The sequence below is a fragment of the Octopus sinensis genome, linkage group LG4, assembly GCF_006345805.1.
Source record: "Octopus sinensis linkage group LG4, ASM634580v1, whole genome shotgun sequence".
NCBI lineage: Eukaryota > Metazoa > Mollusca > Cephalopoda > Octopoda > Octopodidae > Octopus > Octopus sinensis.
In genome coordinates, this window is record NC_043000.1 from 21,544,665 (window position 1) to 21,569,748 (window position 25,084).

Sequence of the window (25,084 nt, forward strand, 5' to 3'; positions counted from 1 at the left end):
ATCGACTTAATCCGTTTGTCCGTCCTTGTTAGTCCCCTCTGTGTTTAGCTCCTTGTGGGCAGTAAAGAAATAGGTATTTTATCTGCCGCTATGTTCAGAGTTCAAATTCTGCCAAGGTCGACTTTGCCTTTTATCCTTTCGGGGTCAATAAATTAAGTACCAGTTGAACACTAGGGTCGATGTAATCGACACATCCCCTCCCCCAAAATGGCTGTCCTTGTGGTAAAATTTGAAACCATTATCATATAACAGAGAAAATGTAATTTTGATAATTAAGAATAATATAATCAATTGAATTTTAAAACAGACCAACAATTATAGACCATAGTAATGTTAAAAGAAAAGAAGTTGCAAATGTTAAGTAAGGAATGAGTCCAACTTTATGTTACAAATGCAAATCCTAGCTACCACAAAATATCATGGCCCTGGTCAATTTTGCCTAAGTATATCATGTGTTTGCAGTTGCAAGTCAGACAAGCAAAAACTGTAATACCATTGACCCCAAAAGAAGGAATACAGTAAAATAAATGGCCAGTCCAAGAACGCCTGCCACCAAACATTCAAGGAAGACCTCAAGCCCACAAGAGCCAGTTAGACAGGAGCAGACAAAAATTATGGCAGATCGACCATACAGGCAGAAGTCAGCTACCTTGTGTGTAGCTCACAATATGGGAAGTGTGACTAGCACTTGGTAAACGACGGACTTGGTAAACACCCACAAAGTTGTCAACCACCTCACCAATAACAACACTGAACACCTTTTTGATCTCCATGTGTCTAACACACGTGGACATGCCTACAAAGTCAGAAAACAACACAGCTCCCATGACTTTCGGAAACATTTCTTCACGCTCAGAGTTGCTGAAGCATGGAATAAACTGCCTGCGTCAGATGTTGACTGCCATGACACTGCATCCTTTAAAGCCATTCATGCTTTCCGAAATCCGTCGAAACTACACCTGATTATATATGCACTTTAGATGAGTTGTAGTGCACCTGAGCACTGTACACAATGTTTATTATTATTATTATTATTAGTTTCCGATAGGGGAAGTAACTCTAAAAAGGAATGTGTTGTTTAATCCTAGTCTCTCTATGTGGTGTAAGGACCCAATACTGTAACATCTTAAGGTACAGTGGCTCACAGTTTTTCAATACCTTGCTGAAAACACTTAGAGATATAAAAGGCGTAAATGAGGATATATTAAAAAAAAAAACTTAGGGAAATAATTTTCTAAGGTAACAGCTAAACGCACGTCACAACAACAAAAGGCAAATGAGAGTAGTGATGCCTAACTCACCCATCCATGGAGAGAGAAGGCCAGGGAAATGAAATGAAATGAAATGAAATAAATTAAATATCCCCCCCCACGACCCCGGGTTGTTCCAGCTATTACTTCTAGTTCGAAGACATAAAAGAATACCCCAAGTATGCTCGGTAGGAGGAGACCCTACCACATTTCTGTGGAAATAAACTGCTTTCATTTCAATGAATTTTGGAAATAATGAAAAATTTATTAAAATAACTGTTTTTAATCAGCTGATGCTTAAGGTTTCAATTGAGGTTGCTTCAAAATAGGAAGCTTATATCATAGAACAAAGGGTAGTTTCAGTCAGGTTGGTATCAAAAGGGTTAAAGAAGGTTTGTCTTTTATTCCAGAGAACCTTGCACTGCTTTGAATAGAAAGAAGCTGTTGGATAATAGCATTGGATAAATAGCATTACATAATGGTTGTTGGATAATAGCATTGATAGAATGTGGAATGAAAAGATAAAAATATAATAGTTTGATAGCATTTATAAATTTTATGTTTTTATAGAGCATTAATAAAGAAAACATACATAATTTAGAAAAGATAATTAAAAGACAATAGCAGTAGAAATGCACAATATGTGCACTACTACTACAGTATGTCAGTCTTCAATGGCAAATAAAATGCTTATATTTTAATATATGCCATAATTACATATTGATGCTTATTTTTCAAAAAAAAAAAGCTCACCTCAAATAATAAAATTTTTTCATAAGTATTTGAGTTTTACAAATTATATTTTACATAAACCAGAAAAGTGTCCACATTGCAATTTTGAAGGGATTAAAAAAAAAAAAAACTCTTTTAGATTCTGGTTCATTACAAAATTTAAGATTAATGCCAGCTCTGTGGTGCTGTTTTCATGATACCAAATGAGACATTTTCTGTACTTTTTAGCATCAATATTTGTCTGCAATGAGAAGAAAGAAAATAACTAATTACATTTAAGAAATTGGTGGTGTGAAGTCTGTCTCTTTATTATTATTATCATTATTGAGTAAGAGAACAAGGCATGCCATCAAAGATATATTGGGGCACAAATATACAAAACCCAATATACCCATCATGACTACCTGTCTAATAAGGGTACACCAGGCACATGCATCACAACCATATGTGCACGACATGGTGATTTCATATCAAGATAAACAATGCATGACCTTGCAGGTGGGACCCAATTAGAATTTTCTTCAGGTTGGATAGTGCATCCCACTCAAAATAAGGTCTGTTTCAGGATGATGAATGAAACACCGTTGTTTCCAGAGGTGAATTATTCAAACCACAAAGGATTCTTCTCAACACATGGCTATGATGTTCCCCCAGCTACATAAGGATCTGGAATATGATCACATACATTGTTTTGGCATTTTCTTTCCAGATATGAAGGCTTTAGTCATAAACTGAAAATACAGTTTTGCCATATAGCCACAATTGTATCTCTTAATTATGTTTTCTCAAGCATTAAGCATTCCTGAATATTATAAGCAACATAAACAAACCAAATCATGAACCAAAATACTCGTTTAAGAGATTGTGCACTCATTTGAATTATAGAATTAGAATATTAAAAGTTAAAAATCTTGTTTCGATACTGTTTAGGAAAGAAGGAATTTCAAAATATGTCAACTGCTACCACTACAACATGAAATTTTAAAACATTTAAATTTAGATCATTTTAAAACAAAGAACTAAGGGCAGTCTCAGACTGATAGATATCAAGATAGAAGATCAAGAAGTTGTTCAGGGAGACAACTATTTGAAATGTATGCAATGTTGCACTGTGATGAATTTTTGGCATTGGAGTGGCTGTGTGGTAAGTAGCTTGCTTACCAACCACATGGTTCCGGGTTCAGTCCCACTGCGTGGCACCTTGGGTAAGTGTCTTCTACTATAGCCTTGGGCCGACCAAAGCCTTGTGAGTGGATTTGGTAGACAGAAACTGAAAGAAGCCCATCATATATATGTATGTATGTGTATATATATATATATATATATATATATATATATATATATATATATATATGTGTGTGTGTGCATATGTTTGTGTGTATGTGTTTGTCCCCCCAACATCGCTTGACAACTGATGCTGGTGCATGTACGTCCCTGTAACCTAGCAGTTCAGCAAAGGAGGCCGAAAGAATAAGTCCTGGGGTCGATTTGCTCGACTAAAGGCAGTGCTCCAGCATGGCCACAGTCACATGACTGAAACAAGTAAAAAAGTAAAAGAGATGCTGAATACATAATACTAACTGGCATCAAAGAGCAACTAGAAGTGAGGCTGAGAGACAGACCAGCTGGCTATGGAAGTTATCAACCACTGTAAGCAGGCATGGATAAGTGATGTACATTGATGACCACTAGGTGAAAAAGTGATGCATATCAGCAGAAGCTGAGATGCTATGAATATTAGAACCATACGTTCTCTCTCAGCCATTTGACACGAGAGGAACTCATCATCATCATAGGCCACACCAGGTTCCATAGTCTGTCTTGGCTTGGTTTTTACAGCTTGATACCCTTCCTAATACCAACCACTTTACAGAGTGTACCGGGTGCTTTACATGTAGCACTGACACAGGTGCTTTTTACAGGGTACAGTTGCTGGAGATGAATACTGGCACTATGGACACCTGTGGGTTGTCAAAGGATTAGCTAAATAATATACAACGGGTTGAATCAACTCCAGTATATTACCAATATGTTTTTATTGACTCTATAAGGTCAACAGTTGAACTCCATCTTTATACTATAAACTCAGAACAAAGCAAGATAAAACTACTGTAAACTGAAAATATCCTCTAGTTTTTATCCCTGGGTATGGATACATTGAAACTCTGACGTCTGGCAGCTGACTTGGCAGACACCCATAAAATTATTAACCATTTTACAAACAATAACTCTGAGCACCTTTTCAAACTTCACCTGTCTAATACCCATGGACATGTTTATAAAGTCAGAAAACAGCGCAGCTCCCATGACTTTCGGAAACATTTTTTCACACTAAGAGTTGCTGAAGTATGGAACAAACTGCCGGCATCAGTTGTTAGTTGTCGGAGCACTGCATCCTTCAAAACTTCCATGCTTCCTGAGATTCGCCAACACTACACCTGATTTTCTCCCCTCCATACACACGCAAGCATGTATCTGACTCATATACTGTTCACTTCCCAGACATTTGTACATTAATGCATACGCTTTATACACATTTTTGACAAGTTGTGGTACACCTGAGCACTGTATACAATAATTTCATTATTATTATTATTATATTATTATATTTTTTTTAATATTCTCTATCACCTGAAAGGACAAGCTTATATGTATGGAAGACAGCAATTTTATTTAGCTTGATGAATCTTTAAGTACAGCAAATGTGGCAATTTGCTATACTTGAAAAGACGTAACAAGCTAAGTAAAATCGCTGTCTTCCATATATGTTGGCTTGTCCTGTCAGGTGCTGGTGCCACATAAAAAGTGCCCATGCCAGTGCTGCATAAATGCACCTGTTCTAGTGGCATGTAAAAGGCACTCAGCACACTCTGTTAAGTGATTGGCATTAGGAAGGGCATCCAGCCATAGAAACCATGCCACAACAGACAACTGGAGTCAGGACAGCTCCCCAGCTGTCCAGCTTCGTGTCAAACCATCCAACCCATGCCAGCATGCAAAACAGGCGTTAAATAATGATGAAGATGATTATCAACTCTAGCATTCTGGATTATCAACTCTAGTATTCTGGATTAACTACATACCCTCCTTCAGATTCCATTGTGATTACAGGTGAATGAGTTTCATCTTGCCGTAACGAACGACCACAATGAGCAAGGGATGTAATTAGACCAGCATGGCATGTTGACAGGTTTCCTTTCACTAAAAGTAAAGAATATCAAACATCAGTGTTTTCATAAAGAAATGTTTATAAACAGGTGGGAAATGGGTAAATTTGCATAAAAAGGATGGGGTATGAGATTTACATAAAGAGGATGGGAGATATTTACATAAAGAGGGTGGGGAGATGGGGTATATTTACATAAAGAGGGTGTGGAGATGGGGAATATTTACATAGAGAGGGTGGGGAGATGGAGGATATTTACATAGAGAGGGTGGGGAGAGGGGGGATATGGGGACATTTACATAAATAGGGTGGGGAGATGGGGATATTTACATAAATAGGGTGGGGAAATGGGGATATTTACATAAAGAGGATGGGGAGATGAATAGATTCATATAAAGGAGGTAGGGAAAATGAGAAATAGCAAAAGGAAGGAACAAGTAGTTGGATACATAATGTAGGTAGAGAGACAGACAGACAGACAGAAGTAGGATGAGACTGAGAGATGGGACTTACCTCCAAGGCAGAGACCATGTTGGTCAGTGCAAATTACACCAGTCACTTCAGGATTTTCTCCTCTGAAACGAAAACAGATAATTAATCAACAACATGAAATAACAACCTTCATAAAGTTTTAATAAATATTTCAGTTTTCACACATATTAATTGATAAACTATATTCATTGTTCTCAGTCTAGTCAAAATAATTGTACATTGGATCACTATATTAATCAGACAATAATTATATATTGTTTAACAAAATTAGTGTTAATCCATGAATTCTTAAGATAATTATGTTAACTGAACAAATCTTAGATCTAACATGTTATTTGGAACAGGTAATTTTGGAAGCTTAATACTTTCCCAAATTTATAATTTCTTCTAGATTAATAGTCAAGGTTGTATTTGATAAGGTTTAGTGAAAGTTTGACTTTTTAATTTAATGTAAAATCTGTCTACAATTTGGCAACATGTCACAATTAGTCACATCAGGTGCTAACAAACATATCGAGAGAAAGACTAGGGAATATTAAAAAATAGTAATGAACTGAATTGAAATCCCAGTATTCTTGCATGATAACTGAAAATATTTCTTCCCTGGCAAAAAAAAAAAGGGCAGGGATCTTAATGCCTAGAATTAATTTCACTACAAAATAAAATACCCCAATCCGTAATTTTTGTAATAATTTTCAAATCTCTATATATATACAGCTGAAGTTGTCTGTGTATTGCAGGTTTGGTAGCCTTCAACTAACACTATCTCCTCCGAGACCCTGCGGCACAAGTTGACTAAAATTGAGAGTATGATAGAAGAAGGCTAAAATTGAGAGTATGATAGAAGAAGGCTTGCTCTTCCTTCCGTAGAAGAAAAAATTCAAATCAGACCATGTTAACACCAAAAGTTATTTACATCAAAAAGATGCTTTTTTGTCTATAAAAATCCCTATTTTTTACGATTTTTTTTACTAATGTGTCGCCATTTTTCAGTGTATTTCAACCAGAAAAAAAATGTTCACTTAAAGAGAATAACAAGCTACATAATGCAAAATTTTTAATTTTCAAAAATTCCAATTCTAAAGGGTCGAAACAAACCCGAGCAACGCCAAGCAAAACTGCTAGTATAAAATATAATTTTACAAGGGCTCTCTCTCTTTCGTTCAACTTTGTTTACTTACTCTCCAATAGAACAGCCAAAATTAACAAATGGATTTTGCAAGCAGCAATGAATATAGTATACAATAGCAAGTTTTTCAGTTAAGAGTCAATTAGTATCAGTGACTGCTACATAACAGTCAATAAATAAAATACTCATAAATAAATATTAAGCATGCCTCTATATCATACAAGTGGTGACCCCCTTCGGTCAGACACTGACCATGGGTTTGCACCTAGAGAGTTACCCTCTGAGGCACAAGTCTGGGCAAGGTTGTTTTTTTTATGGAAGACCAGCAGTCGCCCATGCATACCGGCCTCCCCTCTCCACGTCACCGATGTTGTCCAAGAGAAAGGCAAGGGCCGATACAGCTTGGCACCTGTGACGTCGCAACTCATTGCTACAGCTGAGTGAACTGAAGCAACGTGAAATAAAGTGTCTTGCTCAAGAACACAACACGCAGCCCGGTCCGGGATTCGAGCTCATAACCTCACGATCGTAAGCTCGACGCTCTAACCACTGAGCCACGTAATAATTAAAATTACAGATCCAGGAACGGACACGACGATATGCTTGAGGGAATACGAAGTAGCGACGAACACACATCTACGTCTGTTATCTTAACTTCTTGACTTCATCTTACTAGCATAGAATCACTTCAAGGGAGATAACACATGTGCGTTATCGAGAGTTATGTTTCTTAAAGCCAATTCTTTTAAACACAATTCAGAGAAACTACTAAATTCTTTGCTCTTTTTACTCATTCAATTTCTATTTACAATATCAGCCTAGGAATTGTATTACAGTAAAAGGGTGCCTAACGAAGTCGCCATTTTAAACACTGGAATCGTCTACTTGACGAAATGGAATTAAAATCGAAATAATTGACATTGCACAGTCAATTATTTCGATTTTAATTCCATTTCAAAATTGTGTGAAAACATACATTCTCCATCATTATTTAACGTCCGTTTAAGGCGGCGAGCTGGCAGAAACGTTAGCACGCCGGGCGAAATGCGTAGCTGTATTTCGTCTGCCGTTACGTTCGGTGTTCAAATTCTGCCGAGGTCGACTTTGCCTTTCATCCTTTCGGGGTCGATAAATAAAGTACCAGTTACGCACTGGGGTCGATTCCGTTTGTCTGTCCTTATTTGTCCCCTCTGTGTTTAGCCCCTTGTGAGTAGTAAAGAAATATATTTAACGTCCGTTTTCCATACTGGAATGGGTAGGACGGTTTGACAGGAACCGGCAAGTCAGAAGACGGCACCAAGCTCTGATGTCTGCTCTGGCATGGTTTCTACAGCTGGATACCTTTTCTAATGTCAAATACTTAACAGAGTGTATTCACTAGCGGTAAATTCTTAACGGTTCATAATAGCTCTAGTTCTTTTGTCTATCTAAAAGACATTACAAATAGTCATACTGATACACTGACTACAGGGCCGACTGACCCCTGACATTGCTACTGACACTTTTCACACATAACGTCTGGCCATATTTATTTATTGCAATATGATGAGCTTAGAAAGATTATGAACCTTTTTTTTTTTTTTCAACTTTGGCTATAACAAGTCTTTTGCATTAAGAGTTGCATTCTAAGTACCTTTGGTATGAATAGATGAAAGAAAACCATTTAAGGAACCAACAGAACTAAACATTTCTTCAGAGTCAAAGTTTAATACCAAATTTTCCAAACTATCTACATGTGTGTATGTGTTTTATTAGCGTCTTCCCCCTTTAACCGATAATTAACATCATGATTCAGTCTTCCAGTACTAGCCTCCTTTTATAGACAGTTACTCTATATCCAACTTACTACTCCTAATGTCTTCTTCCCTCCCTGAGGAAAAGGGATACATATGACAATATTTATGACCATACCTAGCCATGAGCTCTCAACTCACACTTGCCCTTCATTCTAAACAGACACTGTCCTCTAGTCTTAGATTTGGTAGTTGATAAAAAGAGAAATAAATTAGAAATGAACCACAATCCTTTATAAGTTATGACCCCAGTGGAGTTCATGCCATTCTTGGAAGTGTAGTCTATTCTTAGCTACAATAGTGATAACATGGATTTCTTCCATCTTCATGCTCTGTTAAAGTATTTGAGAAGAATTATATTAACGTGTCCAACTGGTTAATATTCTATTTATTTGTACAGCTGATGATAGCCCTGCATTTAAATTGATGTGATGGTTGCATTGTTCAATTAAATGGAGCTGCCTGAAACAGTTGTACTGCATCACTTCTTGATATCCTGTTGCTTATTTTGATATCTTAACATAAAATCTATTCCGTCTGTCTGTCTGTTTGTGCGCTTATAACTCGAGTATTGTTCATCTGATCGTGCTGAAATTTTAAACAAGGATACATGAGAGAGCTGGGAGTTCCGTAATCTAAAAAGATTTTCAAAATCATTAGTTTCAAAGTGAGAATCGATGATAAGCTGGATAGAACTACAAAAGAATTATCAATGCAATCTTTAATGTCCTGTTTGTTCTGCAATTAAAACAATCAGTTGCTCAGACAGCCAGCATATACCATTTCGCTAGCAACAAGGGGAGTACAGGATGAGTCAGCCAAAACCGTCGTTATGCTGTCTCTCTTCTTTCCTCTCTCTATGGGGTTAATAATCTTAATCTTTAGTTACAGTTTCTCATTCAAACTACATTAACTCTTAATTGTCGGATTAAGACAGTAGGGTGTTTTGAGGGAGATTTGGCTGCTACTAGTTCTAGCTACCATGTAGAGGTCTGCCTCATTGATATTATATATTCCTAATGCTTTCCAAAACCGAGTTACAGATTTTGACGTGTGGGGTATCAAAAGATTCAGCATTATTTTGGCTACAAATTAAACTTAATTTTCATTCACATATTTGCATATCAAAAATTTAACAATCTTTTCCATAAATCACAACTATAGTAAAAATTTTATACGATTACGTCACATTTTCTGTGTGTGTACCTTAAAAGACATCAATCATCATGATACCCAACTTCCCTCACTCACTCTATCTCTCTTTCTCACTCTCTTTCTCTCTCACATACACAGGAATGCACATGCACGCACGCACACACACACGTCCATATCATATAGACATACATACATCATTCACTTTCTTTCTCTGTTCTCTTCACTTTATCTTCTTTCAATTTCTGCTCTTTTGAATTAAAATTTTTATGGATACAACTGCTTACAAAAATAGGGATTAATGTATAATTTCTTTCTATGGTCATAATTTTTTGTTTACAATATTGGGAAAAATATGCTACCAAAGAAAAGACGTAATCCCTCCAGAAACAAGTATAAAGCAAGGAGGATTGTGGAAAACTGAAGGCGAGATGAAATTTTCTCAACATCAGCAAATGCATGTTGCAGCACTTAATGCTGGATCATTAAATCAATGTTTTAATGATTAGACAGAGGTCCAATAGAGTAGCTCTCAGAAACAGACTATGTACAAATTCGTTCTTCACAACTTCTGAAGCTGTTTCAGATATGATCCATCCCATTCTTATAAAAATAATAACTCTGTCCAAATTGGTGTACTAAACACATTGTCTTTTCTGTAGAGCTTTAAAATTTTCAAATGAAACAAATGGTGTGTGCTGCTCAGGCGGTCAGGTAACATTGCCAGCACTACCAGCTCCTTCTCAACCTCTTATTGATCATTTCTGTCCAGTCAAAGGATTTTCTGAACAATATCAGACAATACAACTCTGCAGATGACATCGTCTGGTGCATCTAAGAAGATAGATAAACATGAATTTACGACGACGTCAACGTTCAAGGGCAAGTCTATCACCTCATTGGTTCCCTGTTACCCACAAATGAACAACCACAGTTCCTCCAAATTTACTTTATGAGTGATGTAGGACAACAAACCCGAAGGAGGTGTCAACATTTCAGATGATGGGTCATGTTAGACACAGTGCCAACTGCTGCAAAAGAGAGTATATCCACTGACAGCTTCTCAGTGCATTCAAAAATCACATAACCCCCACAGGTTAGGGTCTGAAATACTCCAAACAGACACATAGCATGTTGCCTAGTCGAATTAGCCCGTCATTTATTCCACAAATGTTTTGCTGTCAATGCTGCACTTTCCCATATCACCTGTTTCAACATAACTCTAATATATTATATACAAACTATGCCATTTTAATCCCGAGCAATGCCAGGGGTCTCTGCTAGTATATATGTGTATATATATATATATAAATATAGATATACACACACACACATACCGCCTGACTGGCCCCCATGCTGGTGACACGTAAAAATCATCATCCGAATGTGACCAATGCCAGTACCTCCTGACTGGCCCTTGTGCCAGTGGCATGTAACAAGCACTATCCGAACATGATTGATGCCAGGCCCACCTGACTGGTTCCTATGCTGGTAGTATGTAAAAAGCACCCACTACACTCTTGGAATGGTTGGAGTTAGGAAGGGCATCCAGCTGTAGAGACATTGCCAGATCAGATTGGAGCCTGGTATATATCATCACCATCATTTAACGTCCACTTTCCGTGCTGGCATGGGTTGGACCGTTTGATGAGGTCTGGAGAGCCAGAGACTGCACCAGGCTCCAATCTGATTTGGCAATGTTTCTACAGCTGGATACGCTTTCTAATGCCAACCAATTTGTGGTAAATCATTTTACCTTTGCTCATATAATACAGTAAATGAATTAATTGCATCGCAATCATTAACATTTATGTATTAACTTTGTTGAGTACTTCACTAGCAGTATATTGGATATATGTTATCCCATGGAGGGTTGCATTTACAACCCCTATCTCAATTTGTGTATATATATATATATATATATATATATATAAAATACTGGTTGCCAATGAAAGAATACAAATGGGGTTTTGGGGTAGGAGGGGGAGTTTCATATCAAATTTTGGCCTCCAAGAAATGCTAGGAGTTATCACTTCCTTAAATGGCATCATGCTCCTCTGCATGAAAGAATAAGCACAATGCTCAAGGAAATTCCCAATAATTCATACAAGACATTGGTTATCTTTGAAAAGAATGTTCATATTCTTTCCTGTTGGTTTAATATGAAGACCAAAAGTGTAGTCTAAACAAAGTAATTTTTAAAACATTAGCATCATTGCTGGGTTTCCTGTGGAGAATAATTGCTGGGTTTCCTGTTGAGAATAATTGCTTGGTGTTCTGCCACATAACTCTCAGTAATTAGTTCACAGCCTGTGAACATAATTAGAGCAAAACAAATTCATAGACATAACTACATATCAATTATAGTGTATTTTGGACAGCTTCGTTGTTTGGTATAAAGCAAGCAATTTTGTATTGTTTTCTGTTCATAACACAAGACTTAATATTTTGATGGGTTAAAGTATATCATTAATTTCTCATTCATGGATGGTCTCTTGTTAAAGTATTCTACGTCAATGATAAGCTTGGTTGATGACACAACTCTGCTGAGATCTAAATACTTTCCATTCCAAACCAGAAACATCAAAGTAATCTAAACATCAAAAACATGTAGATTTAGATTTTCTTTTTCTTTTTGAAGATGGAAATTAAACACTGCCTTTCACACACACACACACACACACACACACACACACACACACACATATATATATATATATAAGAACACTGTAAAATATTTTGTATCTACTGACAAGATATCCATCCTCTAGTTACTTTAGTGTCCTTGGCAATAAAAATAGATAATAATGATTAATTGATATTGAAGGCACCCTAGTTAATCTAGTGAACAAGAGAGTTGCATTTATACTCTCTCGTTACTCTTTTACTTGTTTCAGTCATTTGACTGCAGCCATGCTGGAACACTGCCTTTAGTCAAGCAAATCGACCCCAGGACTTATTCTTTGTAAGCCTAGTACTTATTCTATTGTACTCTTTTGCCAAACTGCTAAGTTACGGGGACATAAACACACCAGCATCGGTTATCAAGCGATGTTGGGAGGACAAACACAGACACAAACATATATACATATACATATATATGATGGGCTTCTTTCAGTTTCCCTCTACTGAATCCACTCACAAGGCTTTGATCGTCCTGAGGCTATAGTAGAAGACGCCCAAGGTGCCACGCAGTGGGACTGAACCCAGAACCATGTGGTTGGTAAGCAAACTACCTACCACACAGCCACTCCCGCACCTGCTAACAAAAAAAAAGTCCAGCTATGTGCTTATTTGAAGTGTATGTCATGGGTAGCAAAGAACCTCTTTGCATGCAAAATCAATAGCATCAAAAGTGGTAGAGTGCTCTGAAAGGGGTCTCAGGGAGTAGCATCCCTGCTTTCCTTAGCTAGTTTTCCACCACATTTCTTAAAAATCGTGGTAGAGGCCTTGAGCATGGGATCACTCATGTATAGAAACTGAGGTTGCAGGTAAGCAAGGGTATGCTCCTTGTAGAAAATCCAGCTGAAAAAAAACTTCATGGTAATAGCAAAGGAAAATGGGCACCAGCCAGCCCAAAGGTTGGGGTGGACTACACCTGCCTACCTGAAAAAGGAAGGTGCAAACCCACATCCTGAGTTGCGCAAACATGACTTGCCTTATGATGGCTGACGGCCTGAGGAGAAGCTTGGGGTGAGGTTGGGAAGTTGAAATGTGGGCAGTCTGTGGCAAAGGGGAACTGAGATGTGTGAGGAATTGAGGAAGAGGAGGATGGATGTGTGCAAGACGTTAGGTGGAGGGGCCATGGTGCAAGATTGGGTGGGGGGTCAAGGGGAAAAAGGCACAAGTTGTGGTGGTCAGGAAATTGCAGGGGGACTGGCGATGTGGGAGTTTTGATGAAGGAAGAAATCTGTGAGAAGGTGGTGGAGGTCAGGAGAAAGAGTGACAGAGTGATGACAGTCATGGTAGTATTTGAGGAAGAGGTGGTGAGGGTGATTTGTGGGTATGGTCCACAAAGTGGAAGAGGGATTGCTGAGAAAGAGCAGTTCTTTGATGAAATGGCGAATGAGTGGGACTTACATAAGGTGGATTAATTAGGCATGGGTGATTTTAATGGACATGTTGGGAAATGGATCCAGGGCTTGGAGGGTGTGCATAGGGGAAACAGAATTGAGGAGAGAAATGTAGAAGGAAGGATACTGTTGGAGTTTTGTGATGAGAAAGAGTTGTGTGTGGTGAATACATGGTTTAGGAAAACAGAAAAGATGACTTTCAGTGTAGGAGGGAACGAGACAGAGATTGATCTCATGTTGGTTGGCAGGAAAAACAAAAAATATCTGAGAGATGTGAAGACAATAACAGAAGAGTTGCAGCACAGGGCGGTGGTTGCTGACTTGGATAAGAGGAAAGTTAAAAAGTGTGTGAGAAAGGAAAGAATTGAGAGGAGAAAGGTATGGAAACTGAAGGAAGAAGAAACAAAAGCAAGGTTTGAGGAGCGAATTGAGGAGTTGGTAAGCATTGATGCACCAGATTTGTGGAAGTGTTTTAAAGAAGGGGTACTAAAGGCATGTGACGAAGTGTGTGGAAGGACGAAGGGTAGGAGAGATCGAGGAAATACATGGTGGTGGAACAAGGAGGTGAAGGATGCGATAGTGAGGAAGGAGGCACACAAAGCTTTATGTAATAATAGGACTGAGCAAATGAAAGCCAGGTATAATAACATGAAGAATCGTGCAAAGAGGGTGGTTGCGAGATCTATGAGGAAGGAGGTTGAGGAGAGGTTGAGCGGGCTGGATGAGAACCCAGATAGAGTGTTTAGGTTTATTAAATCAATAAAAAAAGATGGAAGAGATGTTGAGGGAGGAAGATGCATGAGTGGGAGTAATGGAAGGTTGAATTTTAGTGAGAAGGACAGGGGAAAAGTTTGGAAAGAGCATATGGAGGGAATTATGAATGAGGAGAATGAATGGGATCAGATGGTGGAAGCTGCTGCAGGAAAGGGGCCAGTAGAGAGGGTTAGTCAGGAAGAAGTAGTGGAGGCAACGAAGGAAATGAAAACAGGAAAGGGCAGCTGGTCCATCAGAAGTAAGTGTGGAAATGATAACTGCAAGTGGAGAGATAGAGACTGTTGTGATGATGGAGCTCTGCTAGGAGTGTGCTCGATGGAAGAGGAATGTCAGTTGATTGGACACAGGGCACTAAGTGTGGTGGTACTGATCTTCAAGAGGAAGGGGGATGCGATGAGTTGTGGGGCATATGGCGGAGTGAAGTTATTGGAGCACATGGCCAGTAATTTCAAGGGAGGGCTAAGTCGATTACACTGACCCCAGGGCTCAACTAGTACTTATTTTATCAAGCTCAAAAGGATGAAAGGCAGAGTCAACTTCAGTGGAATTTGAAGTCAGAATATAAAGATGAATGAATAGCTGCTAAGCATTTTGCCTGGCGTGCTAACGATTCTGCCAGCTCTCCACCTTCCTGTATACATATATAGTAATATATATTATGCAATATAATGTTAGAAAAGATTAGCAACAGATACAAAATGAAGAATTTTAATAAGTTCTCAATTGTTTACAATTCTAAAATTCAAAACCAGAAGCATCTGAGGACAAGTCTAGAGACAATAGTAAAATATTTGCAATGATGAAGAATAAAATAATTACAATCTTTACAACATACTATGAAAGCCAAATGGTAGGTTGAGTACAAATTAACATTTAGACATATCAAATAATATTGCTAAAAGAAAACACTTGAGTAAGAATGACATTTAATGAGAATGGATGGGAAGTGATTTATTGAAGTTCTGTGAACTTATAATAGATGGTAGATAGGAAAGTGAGAAAAAAGACGACATAAAAAGAATGGTCAACACCAACAGACGGTTTGTAGTAAACAGAAAATGAAACTGATCTATAAAGTTGATAATTCTTTTGCAGTTCTATCCAGTTTATCATTGATTTGTTTCAGTCAATGGACTGCAGTCATGAGAGGGTACCACCTTGAAAGGTTTGGATGGACATATTAAACCCTGTATATATTTTTTTCTTCTTTTGTTAAGTCGGATACTTATTTTATTGGTTTCTTTTACTGAACCACTAAGTTACGGGTTTGTAAACAGACCAACACTGATTGCTAAGCAGTGCAGGAGCAGACACACACACAAATATATACATACATACTTTTCATCTACCAAATTCCCTCACAAAGCATTGGTCAGCCTGAAGCTACAGTAGAAGACATTTGCCTAAGATTCTGCTCTGTGCATACACATAAAGGTATGCACACAAAACCTATATATATATATTTAGGAAGGGCATCCAGCCGTAGAAACATTGCCAGATCAGACTGGGCCTGGTGCAGCCTTCTGGTTTCCCAGACCCCAGTTGAACCGTCCAACCCATGCTAGCATGGAAAGCGGACACTAAATGATGATGATGATACACATACATACACACACATATATATATATATATATAACAAGCTTCTCTCAGTTTCAGTTTACCAAAAGGATTTGGTCAACCTGGGACTGACTATAATAGATACTTCCCAAGGTTCTATACAATGAGACTGAACCTAAGTTCTTATGATTGGGAAGCAAGCTTCTTAACCGCAAAGCCACATCTGTCTTCACACACACACACACACACACACACACACACATACATACATACACACACTTTGCATTATCAGAGAAATTCTAATTTGTATGTTGTTCAAGTAGAATACTAAATGTTCTCCTCTCACAAATGAAAAAACATTTAACTTATTGCAAAAAGAAACCAAACACTCATAGTAATATACAAAAAAAAACTGCAAATTTTGGAATGTAGATGTGAAGAAAAAAAATTAATACAGATTCATACCCTTACACTCAACCACAATACTAATTCATAACACAGAAAATACATGTTGGCTTCAACAACAGAAAAACTCCCACGAATACCATTCTAACTGGATTCAACATTAGTAAAGCTTTCGCCAGCATTTTCCATTCATGCAAAATACACCCAACACTACCTCAAGAAACATCGCCAAATGCTGGCAGACCCCCAAACCTATGAAGTGTAGAAAAACAACACTACCACCAATACCAACATTACTACCACCATCTGGTAATTTCAAGCAGTTGAAATGTTTTGACATTTCGTATTATATATTAATGAAAATGATTTATATGCAATATAGACTTTTAAATATAATCAAATTATTGGCAGTGCTTTTGGTGGTGTGGCAAAGGGATTTTGAAAAGAAACTGAGTGCTGCTCCCACACCTGGAACAGTATTGTTGCTATGCACACACACACACACACCCTGGACAACATCCAGAGAAGGCTCACTCAAATAACTTAAATTAACCCTTTCGTTACCAACCCGGCTGAAACCAGCTCTGGCTCTGAGTACAAATATCTTGTTTTCATAAGTTTTGAATTAAAATCTTCCACCAAACCTTAGTTACAATTTATGTTCCTAACATTATATGAATGATAACTAAATTATTTTACTAAATTCTGTGTAATATTTAAAGTAATTGAAAGAAACACAAAGCCTCTCAAAATTACAGTAACGAAAGGGCTAAATCACTCATAGACATACTCCAACCACTAGTTCACAAGCATGCTGTCACCTGTCTGACTTTTCTATCACTATTCCTCTGTACAGGCTTGTCACAAGCCTACACCACAAGATACAACCATTTGTCTCTCCACCTCTCTTTACCTTTGTTGTATTCAAACCTCTTCCAATCACCTCACACTAAGACTGGTTTCACACATACAACACCTTACCCAGTGATCAAAAGAAAGCGAACAGCTTTTCATGTTTACCAAAATGACAAGAGTATTGTGTACAAAAAGTAAGTTTGCCAGCAAATACAAGCAGTATGTACTGGGTACTTTTTTTCTCATGCCACCAGCAGAAATGAAGTCACCACACAGCTTGCAAAACTACAAACTTCAAGTAGAGAGAAGGAACTTTATGCAAGGTGAAAAGGGATGAAATATGAGAGAAAGAGGCAGGAGCGGAGTGTGCAACCAATAAAAGATCTGTAGACAGCATCGAACAAAGACCAAATGATGAACAACCTAGCAGCACCATCTGACATTGCAGAAACCAAAAGAAAAAGCAATTTTTTGCTAAATGTCAAGACAATCGAATTTGATGGGATTTGATAACTGAAGCACTAACAACAAACAACCTCAGAGATGCAACCATTCCTACTACTTTCAAGAAAGAAAATAAATTAGAATGTGGCAAGTCCAGACAACTCTCACTTTTGTCGAATGCTTGGAAAAATTCTGGTTAGAATCCTGCTCAACCATCTCATCTCACTATCAGAGAATCTCTAGTTCAAATCTAGTTTAGAACTTTTCAGAACTATTACTCATCTGGTATTCTGTGCACACTAGCTACGGGAGAAATGACATGAGCAACACAAACCATTACACATGGCTTTCTTTGATGCTGTAAATCTGAAGCCCTGTGAAATGTACTAACCAAACATGGGATGCTCCCAAAAACCCATCACAATCCAGCAACTTCTGCATGACGTGAAAGCTAAAGTGCAATGCTTCCAACTGGGGCATCCATGCATCAACTCTACAGCAAGACACCTATCCTTGTCCCTCTATACCTTTAATCTCTCAACTGGCACAAAGCCATCCCTGCCTAAATACTACTCTCTCTCCCTCCAGCCAAGCAGTTTTATCTGGCAAGTTGCTTAGGTACTATCTGTGCTGATGCCACAAAGAAGCACCCAGCACACTCTATAAAGCAGTTGATGTTGCTGTTGAGCGAAGTGGTCTAAGTCCCAGTAGTGGGAGAAGTCCGAAACGTGGTCCTTTGCTATTCGTAAGACCCGCAGAAGAGAAAGCAGGTCAACCCCCGACATCAAGAGCATCAACGGATGGATGAATGCGCATCCAGGCTCAGCAGTTGGGGACAAGAAACAGGAAGAAAGAGTGAGAGAAAGTTGGGGCGAAAGAGTACAACAGGGGTCACCACCACCCCCTGCCAGAGCCTCGTGGAGCTTTTAGGTGTTTTCACTCAATAAACACACACAACACCCGGTCTGGGAATCGAAACCGCAATCCTCCGACCATGAGTCTGCAGCCCTAACCATTGGGCCATTGCGCCTCCACAGCAGTTGATGTTGGGAAGGGAATTCAGCTGTAGAAGCCAAGCGAAAACAGACTTTGAAACCTGGTGTAGTTCCCAGCCTTACCAGCTCCAGTGACAGAGTCCAGCCCATGCCAGCATAGAAAACAGGCACTGAATGATGAGAAATGGAGTAAGACAAGATTGCACAATTGCCCTAACATTTCAAGCCCACTACAGGCAAATTTCAATTTATCATTTCAATTTCATACTGCAAAGTAAGCAAATAATTTAACTCTGGCATTCTCCACAACAAAGACCATGACTACCTTGATTATTTGAACTTTAGTTCACAGATGTCACAGTTTGTGTACCTTCAGAAAAAGAGTTACAGACAATATCTTCTCCACACATATGAAAGCATAGGTCAAACTTTCAACATGAATAAAACTATGACCTTGTATCTCCAAACAGCCAACAGGCAGGAACCTGGTTCAGCTAGTCAATGATGAGGACAGATGATGGAAAACGTTGAGCACTTCCAATATCTGGGTAGCTATCAATCACAGAATGCAGATATTGATGAAGAGACCCAACCACTAATAAAATATGCTAGCATACCCTGCTTGCCTGAGATGACGGGTATATGAAATTTGTGATCTGAGACAACTAAATCTATGGTGTATAACGTTGATAGTTCAGAAACCTGGACAAATTATAGGTTGTGACTCCATAAGCTGAAAATGCACCATCAGAAATAGATGTCTGAAGAAAATCACATACATTCAGTCAGAGGGAAAATAGCAGAATGCCAGCATGCTTGAGCAAACCAGTATATCTCCTGCCTTGAAACCCTGATTACAGAACTCCAGTTACAATAGGCAGTACTGGATAATCGGGCATATCACATTGAAAACACTGGTTCTCATCTGATCACCGAAGTTAAGCAACATCAGGCCTAGTTAGTACTTAGATAAGTGACTGCTTGGGAAACCTAAGTGCTGTAAGCATTCTTCATTTTTTCCGTCCAACCCATGCTAGCATGGAAAACGGACGTTAAACGATGATGATGCTGATGATGACTGTATGGCAAGAAGCTTAGTTCCCAACCAAATGGTTTCAGGTTCAGTCCCATTGTGTGGTACTTTGGGAAAGTGTCTTCTATTATAAACCCATCAAGTGTATTTGGTAGATGGAAACTGAAAGGAGCCTATCGTGTGTGTGTCCTTGCCGTGACATTGCATGACGGTTGTAAATGAATGTCACTGTCACACAAGCAATGTCATTCATTTCCAGCATTCTGCATGAACATATCTGGCCATGGAGAAATTTTACCTTGCTTGGAAACCAGTGAGGATGGATGACAGGAAGGATATCCAGCCGTAGAGATCTGCTTCAATGAACTCCGTCCAACACACACAAACATGGAAAAAAAGGATGTTGAATGATGATGACGAACAACTGTTTTACTTCAAGGTGAATGAAGGAAAGCACAAACGAGGGCAAATGAAGTGGTTCAAAAGACAAAGGCAATCTGAAGAATTATGGTATGTACATGTGAGAAACGTTGGTAAACAAATGCCACAAGAAGAGATGGATTATCTATTATAGAACCCAAAGGTAGTGTGAAGTGACCTACAGCACCACTTCTCCTACGCTCAGTCTGCAAGCAGACTTGTAGGTCTCTTATTGGCCTACATAACGACATGTAGATTCGCAAAGTTATATAAAAAAAACGGTGATCTTCCACCCCAACCCGCGAAGGATTTTTCAGTGACTAAAACATCTTCAAAACAGTATCTCGGCCACTCAGCCTAAACATATACATTCAGAAATAGCCACAGAATCAACAGACTTATTAGGTCTTAAACACTAATTTAGGAGACAAACCACCAAGAAGTGCACAAGAACAGCAACAGTCACGGCTCAGACCAAGTTACCTTGCCCATCTCTGCTGTCGCAACCACGAGAATCTGTGTAGCATAGAAATACTGCACAGTATCGAAAATGCAACATGTTCAAGCTGTCATACTGTAGCCTATACAATTCATCAATGACTATAAGATTGCGCTCTATAGTTGCCAAATGAAGATTTTGTAGAACTGGGAAGGTAGATCCGAGTCATACTCCATCATTCAACCAACAACCTGCATAGCATGGCTTAACCAAGATTAAAATCTACATCACCTAAAAATATTAGTAAAATACCACCTTAAGAACACTATGACATACACAGTCCATATAAAAGTACATAGACCCAAAAATAGCAACATCAATAATCTCACTAGCCACAAAAAATGTACTGGAATGTACACCGTCAACGATAAGTGCAGTAAGTCATCAGAACCTATTATGGTCGTTCAATTTGCTAAAAATAGCAGCCAAACCCATCTCAAAATCATATCCTACCGTTTTCAAAAAAAAAATTTAGATACCCCACATAGGTGAGACAGTCAGGACTGGAATGCTTTTCATCATAGGTGTAGTCAATCAGGACTAACATAGGGTTTTACAACAACTAACATACATAAAGAATGGACAGTGTGGGGAAAAAAAAAAACGTCCGAGATGTCACATTGCGTCCCAGTTATTGTTCGATGGGGTTAAATGAAAAGATAACCGATTACAGAGAATATAAACAGAAATGAATTTTCCAAAATTAACAGTTATAATGTCCGTTCAACGGAAACAGAACATTCTGTAGTCATACTATATATGTACTCATATAGGTAAAGGAAACTGCGTTGGCAGAAATTACTGAGGTTTTTTTGTCCCTCAGGCGAGGGTTAACCCAGAAAAGTCGTTTCTTTTTTCCCCGACTACAGCTACGAACATACCCAATCTCCTAAACTATATAAATATCCATGACAGCAGTATTTGGTAAGTTGTCCGTGGCCTAGAAGCATCTCAGTGAATTTAAATTATACAGAGAGCGTCCAGGTAGTCACTCGACAGGCTAGAAACAGCAGGTAAATCACACCTGACTGTCTTTAAAGTGTGAAAATAAACATTATTTACGGCAGAGGTAAAAAAAAATACGCACACCACCCGTTTTCGGCGTAACCCTAACCCTAAACGCCGAAAACGGATGGTGTGCGTATTCTTTACCTTCACCTTATTTACTTTGGCAATCCTTCGTTTTAACTCGACAAAACTTTACTTTAGCCCTACATACTCATGAGAGAGCATGAACAAGATTAGATTGCCTTCGAAACAAATTTGCTCAATCAAAGATGGGCTAAGGTTACAACAGTAACAACATATACATCGTTTGTGACCCAAACCGGTGCTGGCCGAAAATGTTTGCTAAATGCAAACCAAAGAGGAAAGAAAGAGTAAAGTTATTTACGTAGCAGAATTCTGCCGAATAAATCATACACGACGACATGTACTTTCATAGAGCGCAAACACTTTCAGAATCTCAGAAATATGTCACTTGTGTTAAATAGACACTTTAAATCAGCTTTCGGAATTTCTTCAAACCCAAACAAACGATTGCTACTTTAAATAGTTATTTTCCAAATGACGGTAATTCCGTCTTATATTTTAATTTGTGATAACCTAATTCATTTTGTTTTTAGATCTTAAGAAACATTACTATTATTTATACACTGAAGGATAATTCGTAAGAGATTATATTTTAATAATACAAAGGCTCCTTAAATATAAATCCGACAATACTGCGACGCCCCCCAAGTTCTGTTAGTCGCATCCTCAATGCGATACAGCAACCTTGTTAGGAATCATTGTTTCATGTTATCATTACTAAAGTACAGTATTATGAACTGAACTGCTAAAACTGTCCTGACCAAGGGTTCAAAACAGAATAATATTTTTCTACTTAAATATAGAACTAAATCTTTCATATTTGTAAAGCGGATGTTATAAGTAAACATAGGCAAATTACACACACACACACTTTGTGAGGTAGACTTAACCAGTCACTCGGTTTAACATTACCATCAGGCCCTTGGAACCCTTTAACATCGTCCACTCCGGTACAGACATTTGCACCAAGTCTTTTCCTACAACTCACCTATCACGGAGACCCTGAAAAACATAGAGCCATGGGCGCTCCTCCTAAATTATATATAGTTCTGAAGTAACAATATAGTTCTTAATTACTATCACATGGTATAAATCTGCACTTAACAACAACGTGGCCAGAGATGAACTTAGCAATTTTTCTAAGTATCAATCAAGTATCGGAGTTGATCTAATCGACTATATCTATCCCTTAAATGAGAAGTCTTGTACCATATTTTAGAAATCAACATTCTTCAAGAAGTCATAAAGTCAATGGAAACGGCCGAGCATCGGAATAAATATTTCTAATGAACTATTCAAATGCAGTATCAGTTACGTTCAAAGTATTTCTTTACCTTGTACATTCGGGATTGATAAAATATTACTAATAATATATAGTGAGATGAATCGAAACTTTCTGTTATCAGTAGTTAAAAGAAATAGACTAAAAGTAGATATCGCAATCGTGGTTTCTAAAATATGTTATCCCAAGGGTCATCTGCTATGACCCATACAACATCCAAGGGTGTTTATGTAGAAAACAGCTCATATTACACAAATATAACCTTTAAAATAATGAAATTTAATTCAAAAACGGTATCGAAATGAATTATTAAAATTTATATATATAACAAGTCGATCCTCTTAACATAGAAAGAACTATGTGCAGTTTATAATTATTATTTTGTCAGTCTTACAGATCAAATAATAGATCGATTTTTTTAGTCAGAAACTATGCTTGTAATATTATTCGATTAATGGTTTATAGGATATATCTTTAGGGATTATGTAATTGACATAGGGGGTCTATGAAGATGTTCCAAAACATCGCTTAGATTTGCTTATTAATAATATACTGTGTGTAGCGGAAGTCTAGCAATTTAACAAATATTCTAATGAATGGAGAGAAATAATAGACGTAAAAGGAAAACATCCTAACTTACACTTCTGTAAGTACCTTGTTCATCTGAGACTCCATTGTAAATATGTGTAGTATTTAGTCAACGATTCTAAAGTCTACTTCTAAATGGCAACAGAGATGGCTTCAAGTGTGAGCTATGTTGACTAAATGTGAGATATTGGGAAAGACTTCCTCTAGGAAGTGATTGCTGCTGCTATCTCACTGTGGCAGAACAACTAACACGTTGGGATCGGAGAAATAGTACGACGATACCATTTTAATTCAGAGGGGTGGCAGTGTATTTTTATAACTGTGTTCGGAAACCCTAAGTCGATACGTTTTTAAATTTAGAATGTATGGTGTGTAATAATAGATAACATTGATCGAACATCCCGTCTTCTTAGAGATGTTTAAGACTTACATTATCTTGTGTCTTGTACGTATATAACACGATAGACTGAGAGTTAAGGCAGATTCGGCTGCTATTTTGTTTTTGCAGGTCTTAGGACCGCGTAGAGACTCCCTTGTTAGCGTGGAAAATAAGTCTTTTGTTGCATTTAGCACTTCATTGTAAGTCGTGACTGGAAGATAACCATTAAAAAAAATCAAATAAAAATAAGATTTTTGATTATATTGAATATAATTATATAATTACCAAACTATCAATAAAGTAAAATAACTGAAAAAACTTAATCGATTTTCTTTCGTGTGGTTTGGATTAGATCCTCAATTTTGTGCACAAATTGAAGTTGGGGTTTGTGACATTGTTTACTACTGACTCCCCTTTATATAAAGTTTATGGTTTCTTCTATCCCTCCCTTCCTCTAATTCTTGGCCTCTCTTTCTTCGTTCGTTCAGTCTATTTTCATGGATGTCACTCTAACATAGAATGATTGTGTATATGAAAGTGGTGGGGGTAAACGAAGGCAAAGAAATACATAGTTGTAGTGGAAGGGGATAATTATGACTTCAGTAGTCTTCGACTTCTCGCCGTTGTTCTTCAGGAACTGCGTGAATTTCCTCGTCGGCTACTTCCCTCCATTCTCTGATTACGTGTTCTTTCGCAACTTTGGTTAACGATTTATTCGAATGCATCGCAAAAAGTGAACGTGTAAATGTTCATACATAATGAAATTAATCTAGGATTATACACACAAAACACACATTATACTCATATATTTCTTTGTAAATTTACGTGTAAAGAAAGGGACCCACCCGACTTGCGAAATACATGCATGTGTGCCGTGAGGCACGCTAAGTACTGAAAGCGTAGGAGAGGAAAAAAGGACGATTGACAACAGAATTTACTATGTTTGGGGACCATTAGCAACAGATTTTGTTTGT

General features: G+C 37.9%; 1 protein-coding gene across 1 annotated transcript; it reads right to left on the reverse strand.

Annotated features, from left to right (window-relative positions):
- Positions 1 to 1,783: 1,783 nt before the first annotated feature.
- Positions 1,784 to 23,979, reverse strand: LOC115210671 (ragulator complex protein LAMTOR5). The gene is made up of 4 exons (XM_029779332.2): positions 23,784 to 23,979; positions 5,662 to 5,723; positions 5,066 to 5,183; positions 1,784 to 2,223 (listed from the first exon to the last, which is right to left on the reverse strand). The coding sequence occupies exons 1-4, from the start codon at positions 23,816 to 23,818 to the stop codon at positions 2,148 to 2,150; spliced, it is 291 nt and encodes a 96-aa protein (XP_029635192.1). The 5' UTR covers positions 23,819 to 23,979; the 3' UTR covers positions 1,784 to 2,147.
- Between the last annotated feature and the right edge of the window lie 1,105 nt (positions 23,980 to 25,084).